At 39.4% G+C, this 12,858-nt stretch overlaps 1 protein-coding gene across 1 annotated transcript; it reads right to left on the bottom strand.

Moving 5' to 3' along the window:
* Positions 1–337: 337 nt before the first annotated feature.
* Positions 338–12,180, bottom strand: LOC139137628 (uncharacterized). Its single transcript, XM_070705825.1, has 8 exons — positions 11,856–12,180; positions 6,984–7,783; positions 6,413–6,569; positions 2,742–2,846; positions 2,508–2,608; positions 1,884–2,112; positions 1,086–1,369; positions 338–537 (listed from the first exon to the last, which is right to left on the bottom strand). The coding sequence occupies exons 1-8, from the start codon at positions 12,140–12,142 to the stop codon at positions 503–505; spliced, it is 1,998 nt and encodes a 665-aa protein (XP_070561926.1). The 5' UTR covers positions 12,143–12,180; the 3' UTR covers positions 338–502.
* Between the last annotated feature and the right edge of the window lie 678 nt (positions 12,181–12,858).

The following is a 12,858-nucleotide window of genomic DNA, read 5'->3' as shown; positions in this document are numbered from 1 at the left end:
AATTTCTAACCTCTTGGCTTGTGACTGAGTGCTTGTATACTGGGTGAGATACTTTGTGTTGAAAAAGAACTGCTGGTCTGTAACATCAAAGAAAAGTAAAAAGTACATCAACATGTACAGAATAGGTTGTCATGAACACATTATATTGTCAATAATTGTGTGCACTTTACAGATGTCTCATAACAGGAACAATTTCAGTGAAAAACATCCACAAAATGTTAGTTTTGAGAAGAAATCAAAATGCAAATATTGATCATCATTGATCATCACTTTCATTTACAGGAAAACGTTGAGTGAGAAATTACAAACCAGCTCGACAGCAGACAAATGCCTTGATGTAGTCTTTAGCAGGACCAGGCTCCCCATCAATTCTTAGTTTCACTTCCTCTGCTACTCTCCAAGCATTTCTTTCCATGCATTCTTCTTCCTTCTCCTCAAGTTCTTTTACTGTCATTGATGTTTGCTCTGAAGTTGAAAGACACTCTAATGGTTTGTAGTATTCTCACTTCAAAGCTCCTCCATCCACAAGTGCTTCACCTGTAGTATGAGTAGTATATAGGCAAATATAAAAATTAACTTGCCAGTTTGAAACTTCTAATATGTGGCAATACCATGAATATTTCAATTAAAAGAGACATTATTAAGCTGTAACGTTTGTCCAATTTTTCAGTATTCTGCTTCTGTACATCAACTGCCGTGTCTGACCCTAATCTGTTTCTCATGTTGAAATTTCCAGTATTTTTGTTGTCAACACAGCTTGTATGTGTGCAAAGGATCATTGTTACTGTTTACAAAGGAATTCTTGCCTAGACTTGAATACAATTTTCAACAATAACAATGGAGATTACAATCATATAGATTGATGTGTTTATATGCTAAATACTTGGCATTTCATTACAGATCAAGGATTCCAGAAAGTGTAAGGAAACCACAAGACAACAGCGCTGAAAAAATAGCCAAAAGTTACAGCTAATGGAGCTTTAATATATTAGCTGTATTTATCAACAAACTTATCGTTAGTAGACACACAGAAATATGATTATGAATCATCTCAGACACTATATGTAGAGACAAATATTTCATACCAATAGCTGCATTGGATCTCTCTGCTTCGTTTTGACCTGAGTCATGAGGGGCTCTGTGACATCTATTCATCCTCTCAGTTCCATGTATGCGCACTATTTCAATATCCCTATATCTGACTTCAGTATTTGATATCCCAACTCCTGGCCCTGCATCTGTAGCTTTCAGAATATCACCATAACACTTAGGTATTCCGATGTGCTTCATTGAATCACTGACATCATGGATTATCTGTAACAGTTCTCCAATCTTATCCCAAACATCACTGGCAGATACTGTGTGACTTCTACAACAAAGAAAAAAATAAATCACCAGATGAACAAATCATCTGTAATGAAACAATCCTGAGAATTTTGTTGCAATCTTTGGTACTTTGTTATTATTTTTGAAAAAAATTACTTTGTACATGTATTATAGAATATTGTGCTAACTGTCAAGTTTGCTAGCAGCTGTTCTGGATCATCTGAATCTGAAATAATATGTTGAAGGACAAGATATCTGATATATCATGAATGGTGGAGTGAGGAATGAATTCATGAGTATGTATATGTCATGATACATAAGCCATATATCAGGTTTGAAGAAAACTTTAGCGCATGTATGTCTGAGTTACCATTCAGGAGATGAAAATTATGAAACAAAATGGCTACCTGGTAGCCATTTTGAATGGTATCAAGACCAAAATACCAATATACTAGTTATGATACATTAGCATTGTGCCAAGTTTGAACAAAATTGGCTGAGGCATATCTGAGTTAAGACCCCACATATGAAATCAATGATACAACCATTATACAAACCTGATATCTTTCTCTAGCTGCAATGCACCTTCTTGCACTTTCCTTGCATTATTCTCCAGTTCTATTACATTTCTGTCATCTTCCTCCAAACAGCCTTTTTCTTCAAACCATGTGGTCATTCTCCTTTCAACCTGATGTGCCAACCATGAAAGCCTCTCACTTTCATAATTCCTAAATTTACACTCAAGATCATCGGTCACGCATGCTACATCATCCATCATAGTGGTGTCTGTGCCAAAATAAAATATTAATCTACTGTCAAAAGTAACATCATTCAACTAAAATCATCTGCATCTTGTCTGAATACTTAACTTGTTCCTAATATGTTTAATTTTAACTTTCAATGTTCAAAGAGGGCCAGGCATGGTTACTGCCTTAAATAAATGGAAAAAAGTAATTGTGCACTATAAAAATTACATTGCCATGAACATGGACTCATAAGAATTCACTGGTTGAATATTATAAATATTGGGCAATGTAAATCACAAATTTAAGAAGATTTCATAAATAAAACCTGGAGAGATTGGATTGATTCTGTCAGGGATTCTTTTTTAATTTGAGGTGACACATGTCAGCTGTGTTGTGACAGCACTATCTCTGTGGCCAAGTAAAGTCATATCTTACCTTTGAAGTAAAAGAAAATGTCATGGAGACTTATGATGAACCTGTGGAGGGGGAGAGATAAATGCGTGTGTCTGTCATCAAACAGTTGAGGTAGTTTCCACCTGTAAAAAGTGAAGTGTTCAAATTAATATCCTGTCACACTTAATTAAACTAATCAGCAATATCTATTAAACATTGAAATCTGAAAAACACTATAAAGTTAAAATTTATCCATGCATCCTTGAAACTACCTACCTCAGGTGGATGTAGTCAGAAGCCAAGACACTTCCTGAACTGCCAATGTAAAACTTAGGGCGAATGATTACAGCTGTTTGATCTGCATCAATCATCAATTCTTCCCTTCCTGTCATACAGAAACATTGTACCATTTAATGATGTAATACAAGAGTGAAATCAGTACTCACATCCTATTATAAGACACACTTCAAAGTATATTGTAAATAACAGCTATGTGATACTAAATACAGTGCATCTCAGAAGTGAATTACATATACATGCATTGCAATTTGCATGTAGGTTAACTCTGGGGCAGCCTGGTGTGGCCAAGGATTACTTATTTCACATCTCATTGTGATGCCCTTTTAGAACCCACTTCACAATGAACAGCACACACTCAGGGTTCGAAATACCCGGGTGCACACTGCACTATGCATGTCCATATCACCATGGTGCAGGTAGATCGCCAGAGCAACATGCACACTGTGCATGTTGAAAAAAAGGTGAAAAAAATAAGATCTTTGTCTTCATATGCGAAATCATCCTCATTTTGGACATTTTGACTGGAAATTTTTTTCAGTTTTGTTGATATTGACGTCAATTTATCGAACTACGTAAAGTCCGCAAACCGGAAATTTAGCTACGCATGAGCCTCTCCAGTATACATAGCCTAGAGGGCCCAAAACTCTGCACTTTACTCATTTGCATATAAGCAGACTGCATAGCCTTGTCAAAAAATGCCCTACGGGCAGACCCTCGGCTTATTTCGGACGTATTCGATTACGTCCACATGGCAACGTTTTTGGTTACAATGCCCTCTGGGTCCCATCGTGACCTATCGGCTTACATCGGCTGTATTCGATTGCGTCCACATGGCAATGTTTTGGTTTCCTCTGTGGTGGAATTTTTTTCATTGAGACTCGAGAAAGTTAACCTCTAAAATGTCAAAACAACGGACCCTTCTTCATTTTGGGATTAAAAAGTCATCTGAGAAGTCCGATGAAATGCATGTTCGACCATGCATTGCGGAAACTGAAAGTTCCAAGACGGAGTCAGACAAGCGTCAATCATCGTGTAGTCAAGCCATGCCATCCGTCAGTGTTACAAGTTCAACTGTCACTTGGGACCGTAGTACCGTGAGTACATCAGAAAATCCGGATGAAACCCCTGATCCTCCAGTGAAGAAGAAAAAACTTTATCGATTCCAAAGATCTTGGTTAAAAAGTTATCCATGGCTTGTCTTTGATGAAGACAAAAATCGCATGTTTTGCTCTGTTTGCCAACAGTTTGATAACAGTGGGAAACCTAACAAATTCCGTACTCAGGGTAGCAGTTCATTCCGTTTACACATCGTTGAAGGTCATCAAGAGACTGAAACACATTTTCAAGCCATGAATATTAAGCAAAATAGAGAAAGTACGGGAAAACTGCGACCAATAGAAAGATGTGTGCTTCGAATGGAAAAAGCAGAACAAGAACAAATGAGAGTTTTGTTTCGTGTAGCATTCTACCTAGCTAAAGCTGGTCGACCATTCTCTGATTTTCCAGGACAGATTCGCCTGTTAGCTGTCAACAATGTACGTGTGGGGGAGACATATGTCAGTGACAACAGGCCAGGTGCTTTACTGATTACATCTTTGAAACCAAACATGCAGAAATCGTGAAAGACTTGAACAGCTCGGAGTTCTTTAGCATATTATCAGATGGCAGCACTGATACAAGTGTTACTGATGAAGAAATTGTGTATGTCAATTACATCAAAAATGGAAGACCAACATATCAGTTTGTCGCATTCAAATCCCTTGTGAAAGCTGATGCGGAGTCCATCACTAGTGCTTTAGTGGATGCAATGGAGACAGATCTTGAGCGAAAAACATGGAAAAATGACTTAGTTGCATCAAGTTTTGATGGTGCAAGTGTGATGTTGGGTAGGAAGTCTGGTGTGGCTGCAAGGCTGAAAACTGATGTACCCCACTTGATAGTGGTCCACTGTTTTGCCCACAGACTTGAACTTGCTGTGAAAGATGTGTTGAAGCAAATGCCACTTCTTACAAGTGTTCATGAAGTCTTGCAAAGCTTGTACAAATTTTACAAGTACTCCCCGTTGAACTGGTCTACTTTTCAAAGAGCTGGGGAAGCTTTGTCAATTACAGTAGTACGGCCAGTGAATGTCAGTGGAACAAGATGGGTACCTCATCATGAAAGGGGAGTTCAAGCTCTGCTAAGGAACTACAGAGTCCATATTACACACCTTGAAGATATCAAAATAAATGGTGGAAAGGAAAGCAAAGAGAAGGCACAGTATTTCCTAAAAAACATGAAGAATGTAAAGTTTGTGATGTTTGTGAAATTCCTGGTTGTATACTTCAGAATGGTATCAGCACTCAGTAAAACCCTTCAGGATGGACATACAACCATAGAGAGGGTCAGATGTATGGCTGAATCTGTCTTGAAACTATTGCAAGACTACACATCTGAACAGAAACTGGAGGAGACTATGATGGATGGTATTTCAGTTTGTCAGAGTAAACTGGTATATGATGGAGTGACCCTGGATGAAGGACAGGGTAGACCCATTCGAAATACAGGTACAACCCAAGAATCCAGACAACAGGAAGCTGTGAAACATGCCAAAAAAGTTGTTGAGCTGTCAGTGGAATGTATTAATACAAGATTCAAAGACCTGGTACAAGATGAAGTACTGAAAGCAACAGTAGTATTTGATCCTACTATGTGGCCTCAGGATGATGAAGACCTACAGCACTATGGTGATGATGAAGTCAAGTTCCTGTATAAGCACTTTGAAAGTATCCTACAGAGTAGAGGGTGTGATGAAATAAGCACTCTTATCCAGTGGGCAGCACTGAAACTCACAGTAACCAGAATCCAGATCAGAGAAACACAGCCTCTGAAGTACCTAGATTTATGGCAGAGAGTTCAGGTCCTATTTGAAGACCAGTACAGATGCATACTTTTGCTGGTGAAGATTATGCTGTTGATTCCATGCAGCACATCAGTGTGTGAACGAGGATTTTCCTTGATGTCAGTCATCAAGAATGACTGGAGAAGTCGTCTGAAGCCAGAAACTCTGACAGCGCTGATGACAATTAATCTCAGTAAAGATACAATAGACACATTTGATCCAGATTCTACAATTGAACTTTGGTTCAAAGACAGTAAAACACAGAGGAGACCACAAACACGGCCATATGGACCACGAATGCATACAGAGGAACTTTCTTGGGATGATGGAGATGATAATTTGGAATACCTAGTTGACAAACTATGACCTGGGTGACAGTGCAGGTACTCAGACTGCTGGTGCATGTTGATGCAAAACCTGACATGCACAGAGTGCATGTTGTCAAAAAAAAGTATTTCAAACCCTGACACTACATAGAAAATATAAGGGCTACACTTGGCTACTCAAACAGTAGCAGAGCTACACAAACCACAGTAACAACAAATCAAACAAGAGTTGTCCCTGTGTTAGCTAACCAGAAATTCACTTTTGATATGGATTACCTTTTTGAAATTTCTCAATTTTTTTTTAAATTTTCATCCTTCCAAAGAGACATACAGAAAATTAAATAAATGTATTCACTTGGGTATTTTGACAGGTGTTATTCATATACATGTATGTAGATATTTGTTGAAAATATTAGTTTAACATAAAGTTGGTAAACCACTTGCCATTCACAGAATCTATGTGGCCAGTCATAAACCTGAAGGAAGCTGGAGTCTGATAAACCTCTGAAGGAGAAAAGTCATGAAGAGGTAGCTTCTTCTGCTTGTCTACGTCAGTCACATCAAAGACTTTCATTGTTTTCACATTTCGTGCACCGACTGAAAATAACAACAAATGACACTGCTCATAATGGGCAAATACAAAGTATCCAAATTTCCTATGGATTTTAAAATTACTCTCTACTAAAATTATTTTGTAACATTTCCTTCAGCAGAAATTTAGCCAGCATGTGCACAAAGCGAATCCCTTCCACATTATGAATGACAAAAATCCAACTTTTTTACTTTGTTAAGAGTTGGAACCATTTCGTATAAAATGTTAACAGTCCCAGAGAAATTCAAGAAGTCTGACAGGAAAGTAAACTGTGAGGTTGACACAACCCTGCCTCCAATAATACCTACAATAGTGCACTGTACTACCTTCATTACCAAATGCTGCACTTACTAAAGCAAAGACATGCTAAATTGACGCATATCATACAGACTGCACAAGAACAAAATCAAAGCACTTACCATCAGTTCCAGGTCTCAGGTAGGCCTTGTCATCCATACTCAAAACCAAACATTTACCATGGTTTTTGCTGAACATGTCGTGTTTTATACTCTTTATGTGAGCTCTTTGGTAGTGAGTGCTGACACTCACTGATTCTTCTGTCTTTGGTGGCTTCTTTGCACAAAACAGCCAGCTTCCTAGGTGTCTCTTGGCAGTCTGTGACCGGATATTTCTTGGTCGACTTCGAAGAAGTACTGTGTTTGCTGACTTAATCAACTTTTTCCCTCGCTTTGAAAGACTGTAGTTGGCCAGAGCTAGGAAGTCACGCTTTTTTACCCTGTGACCATGATACAACACTGTATCATGTCTGCGGCCATGTGCAGAGCTTTTTTCTTCAATTGCCTTGGCAATAAAGACTTCATCATCATGATCTAATCGCTGCTTTGCTCCAGCTCCAAGTTTACGTTTCTTAATCCTTTGCTCATCTATCAATGACATTGCCAGTTTTCTCTTTCTAACATTGAACTTCCTTCTACTATCTGTATTGTCAAGTGTTGATACACTCTTTAGCTGTTCACACCTCTCTTGAACAGCATCTTTCTCTGCTAGCAAGTCATTCTTTCTATAGTTTGGTAGCAAGTCTTTTCCGCGTTCTAGTTGTTTGTTCAGAGTCTCCACCTTATTCTCAAGCATCGTCATTGTTTCTCTGTCTCTTAATTTCAAAATGTCTCCAGCTGCCATAAGTGCATTTTCATACTCTTGAGATGCAAGCAATGTCTTTTCCAGGAAAGACCTTGCATTGTCAGGCTTTATTCCCAATCTGTAGATGAAATTTCTTGGTAATAGAGTGGATATTACCGCTTTCAATGCCATTTTATCATACTCTGAGTCCATGGAATTGATAATCTTTGTAAGTGTGGTGTAATCTAGAGAAGTTGGGTTTTGCTTACACTCCTCTTCGGCTTCTATCAGTTCCATATAAAATTGGTGAAAATCGCAATCACTGGTCTTCAGCACTATGAACCGTGTGTTCAATATACCGTATTCCTCCGATTCTAAGACCCCGCCCGTTTATAAGACCCCCCAGGATTATTTTATCAATTCGTAATTAGCTGTTAGTTCGTTTATAAGACCCCCCAGGGGGTACACCCGAATTTTGACTGGAACAATAGAGCCATTGTCATGTAATGGGACCAGAATATCCACAACACCTACGCTGCTTATCAAAGTCACAAACAAGTGTCAAAGTGAAGTATCAAACCTCACACACACACGCACACTATTGTTGGGGTTTGGAACATGTCAATCGGGAACAGTTCTATCATTTCCTGACGATAAAACTACACTTGGATTTTACTACCTAAATGAACAATATAAAAGAGTTGGATTTTTTAGCGTCTCGATCTAGTACAATGTCGTCTTTTGGTTACTGTCATTTTGCTACCATCAAAATAAGCAGATTTTTCAACATCTGATTATGTACGAATTGGACATTTCGATGCAATTTGGCTACCATGAAATGAACATTTAGGATCGTCGGGTTTTCGGACTTGTCGATCAAGTACGATTCGCTCATTTCATCACGATCAAACAAACACAATTTACACTCATACAAACACAAAAAAGTTTGGGTATCAGTAGTTCTCTTTTTGGAGACTGTTGTCGCCCTTAAAAGGGCCGTTTCATTTTTTTGGTCAGCGGCATGATTTGGTCTGTTTTAGTGAATATGAACTGTGAAAACAGTACCTCGGACTGATTGCTTTAGCAGAGGTACAGCCGCATTATTTGCCAAAACACCGACGTGACATTTCTCTGCCATGCCAACTCTTGGAGAATGGATGAATGCTTTCTTCTTTGCCTTCAAGTAGTATTTTTGTTGACTGACACGTCACGATCGATGATATTCGAAAGTAACCGTGCCCAGTATGAGTGCTGCATCTCGCTTCAAACTTTCAACTTTGCAACCATCTTGAACAACGGCTACAGCATTTCGATTGTGTATGTTGTCTGCATCTCGGCGAAGTTCATACGGCAAACCAAGTTCTAGCTGATTGCGACGGTAGTTAGGCATGCCGACAGCGAAAATGTTTTTAATAATTACTTTTTTTCTTGCCCATGACGACCATGCACTGTCTTATGACTTTTCTGAAAATAAAGTCTACGATAAATCGACGCATTTTTATAGGATCTTGTGACGATGTCGGGAAATCCTTTTGTTGCCGTTATCAATAGAAAATTTGGGACGTGTGAATGACACGAGCTTTGAACTTGCTTCGCTCAACTTTTACACTTTTGTTTTCATACTACTGAGGCAAAAGACTACGGCACATAAAAAGTTGCTCTTTAAAGGTGTGCTTATAAAGATTTTTTCAACAGTTTTCTATCAGGTAAGGTATCTTTTGTGATCATTGTGAATAGCTGCACGTTTTCTCTTACGTTCAAATTTACCATTAAAGTATAAGAAGATTTTTTCAACAGATTTCTATCACGTAAGTTTTCTTTTGTGATCATTGTGAAGAGCTGCAAGTTTTCTCTTACGTTCAACTTTACCGTATAAGCAACCAGTGAAAATAGAAATATCATTGGCATCGTAAAATCTTTCAAAAAGACTTAATGACGACGATATCGACTTCGACTGGTTTGACTTAGATGAAGAGGGCAATTATTGTGTTGACAAACGAAACGCCATATCCAAGTTTCTTCCGCGCATGAACTGAAAATTCTTTGAATTTCTTCCGTTTATGTTTCATCAATTTTGTAGTTTTTCTCATGTAATGAAGGTATTTATTGTTTGAACGGCATGTGTGTGTGTTCTTTCCTGAACTAGTCCCAGCAATGAGTAGAACGATAGTGTAACAGATTTTCAAGATTATGCACGCTTTCGAAGTCTTGCGAGGGAAAAATACCCAACTTCATAAGCTTAAACGGCCCTTTACACTTACTGTTAGAACAAAAACGTGCATGATCGTACCATATTCCGAACAGTTGATCATAGATGACTGAATTCCACATCAGGAGACATTTCGGTCATCGATACAAGTTGGCTAATAAAAAAACTTCAGGGTGTATTGCCAAAAATTCAACACATCAAATATAAAGCAGATTGGCGCAGCAATCTTTCGTCTCGGCCAGCCGATGCCTCAACACTTTACCTGTTCGAGCCTGCCTGTTCGTAAGATCACGTTTCGTTTCGAGATACGGTTAGACTTTTTGAAACTAGGAGCAAAATAATAAAACTCACGACGTACAGTAATTGATCGTTTATTTTAAGGAGTACAGTAAATGAAAATCGTACATAGAAAACATCGGACGGACACCATCCCACTGAACAGAATTTTACCTTGACCTCATGCACTGACACCTTTGACCTATTGCGTAAATTGACCAATCACAGCCAGCGGAACTTCAGGGACTTTCCCTTCACTCATTGTCTGACCTTTGTGGCCATGCTATGGGGAGCTAGCTGCTGCTGAGGAACGTACTTGTTCTACAAAGTTTCGTGGTGATTATCTATTCACGAAATACAAAGATTTATTGCTATCGTATTGTTTAGTAAAAGAAGGTATGGCAAATACGTAATATTTCAAGACTTGTGGATCTCCATTAATTTATACTTGTACAGATTCGACTGCCAGTATCTACGCAGCATGGCATGAGCCGATATCACAAAGTGTGAGTTGTCTGTAGCGTGAATCAAAAAATCATTGGCATAAAAATGTGCTAAACATTGCATAAATTAGCATAAATTAACTTCGACGTTCGATTTCGCGGTGACATCCGTTTATTAGACCCCCCATGTCTTTTTCGTTATCTTTGGTTCTGAAAAGGGGGTCTTAGAATCGGAGGAATACGGTAGTGACAAAATGAACGCAGAGACCATACTCCGGGTGCAGCAAAACATCTCTGAAATGGTCTTTATCAGGATTCCGTTCGAAAAATCCGCAGTATAAACCATATGCATCATCGAAGGTCATAAAACCACAGTCGTTTGGAGAGCTATTCAGCGCTGGGACTATTCGCCCCATAGACGAGTGTACAGAAGCGAGAAATACCCCAAGTCAGGAAACAGAATGGCTATAAAAACCGCGCCATGTAACATTCCGTGTCCGATTTCACTGTGAAAATTAGCAAGTTCATCTATCATGCAACCATCGATCGTTTCCTATCATTCTAAAAATTCATACCTGATACTTAATTTGATTCAAAAACGCTTATTTCGTGTGATTTTTGGCCGAATTCGACGGACACCTCGCCAAAACCTGGGGGTGAGCAACATTCCGGTCACCTCTTGGGTACCTCCACTTTACTGACGTTGGCGCCGCCTACCCATGAGGGATGACTGGAATGTTGCTCACGCTTATGTTTTGGCCAGGTGTCTCTCGAACTCGGCCGAAAATCACAGGAAATGAGCATTTTGTAAGCAGATGAAGTATCAGGTATGAATTTTCGTGTGATTTTCGGCCCAGTTCAGAAGACACGTCGCCAAAACATAAGGCATGAACAACCTTCCAGTCACCCCTCATGGGTACGCGGCGCTAACGTCAGTAAAGTGGAGGTACCCAAGAGGTGACCGGAATGTTGCTCACCCCCAGGTTTTGGCGAGGTGTCCGTCGAATTCGGCCGAAAATCACACGAAATAAGCGTTTTTGAATCAGATTAAGTATCAGGTATGAATTTTTAGAATGATAGGAAACGATCGATGGTTGCATGATAGATGAACTTGCTAATTTTCACAGTGAAATCGGACACGGAATGTTACATGGCGCGGTTTTTATAGCCATTCTGTTTCCTGACTTGGGGTATTTCTCGCTTCTGTACACTCGTCTATGGGGCGAATAGTCCCAGCGCTGAATAGCTCTCCAAACGACTGTGCATAAAACCAATGCTCTTACCCGCTGGAGTTGCCGCCAACAACTGGTGTAACACGTATGTACAGCAGACCATTCAGCATGGTAGACTTTGTTTTTGTATTCTTGTAAACAGCAATCAGTGCATCCAACTTTTCCTCGTTTTGTGAGAGCTTGCATGATTGAAGAGAGGTTCTCAGGTAGCCACGCTTGATACCTGATTGCTGTCGAATACGTGAACGAAGCTCCCAGAAAGATTCTTTACCTTCAAAACTAGCCAGTTTACTTCTATCTTGACACTCAGACTGCCCAAACTTTTCCGTGGAAGCCATTTTGATCTCTGGCCTATGACAACACCGTTGAAGTTGTATTCGAATTCTTATCTACTTTGTACTCGTTGTGGAAATTTGTCATTTGTAGCCCAGGTTTCCGACGGTCTGTTCACAAATTTGATTGCTGATACCATGTTTTAAAAGATATCTAGATATTGAGAATACTTTAAATTTCTCTTTTGAAAGAGTTTTTCCTGTCAGGAAACAAATCTTTGAAAGGAAACTGAGCAGAAAACAAATACAAGGCCAACTTTACTACTGGGGCAACCTTTGACCGTCAAATAATGACAATTAGAGCGCCACCAATGTAAGCAAAAGTGCCAGTCTTATCACATGCTCAGAGTTGTTCATCTGGCCTGTGGTACGGATTTCGGTTTAACGATCGATCTTCTGTCAAGATTGTTTCCTGTGAGTAAGATATTTCAAGTTATTGTACACTCTAACAGGACTTAAGCTGGTTCCGCTGCGATTTCCAGGAGAGTGTTTGAATGAGTGTCAGATTCATTTTCCGATAGTGTTGCTGCAGTACAGTAGCTCGAGGTTTTGCCTGGGTATTTGGGTCGGACGGCAAAACCAGAGCTACAGATCCAACCATCCAGAGAGAGTGCAGGTGCCGAACGTCTGGACGTTCGGCGCGCCTTGCAAAGTTATTCGGCGAATCCGGCGTTCTTCTCCTTACCGGTTTACCTTCTAATACTATTTTGCACCTACCCGCT

This window comes from Ptychodera flava, chromosome 1, assembly GCF_041260155.1.
Source record: "Ptychodera flava strain L36383 chromosome 1, AS_Pfla_20210202, whole genome shotgun sequence".
In the NCBI taxonomy this organism is placed as follows: Eukaryota; Metazoa; Hemichordata; class Enteropneusta; family Ptychoderidae; genus Ptychodera; species Ptychodera flava.
Note: the sequence above shows the minus strand (reverse complement) of the source record. Positions and strands in the feature narration are given on the sequence as shown.

Coding starts and splice junctions, on each gene's coding strand:
- LOC139137628 (XM_070705825.1), bottom strand. CDS start 12,142: ATGGCTTCCACGGAAAAGTTTGGGCAGTCTGAGTGTCAAGATAGAAGT. Junction 6,570..6,983: donor CCTGAGACCTGGAACTGATG/GTAAGTGCTTTG, acceptor TGTTATTTTCAG/TCGGTGCACGAAATGTGAAA. Junction 2,113..2,507: donor CATTTTCTTTTACTTCAAAG/GTAAGATATGAC, acceptor ATTTTGGCACAG/ACACCACTATGATGGATGAT.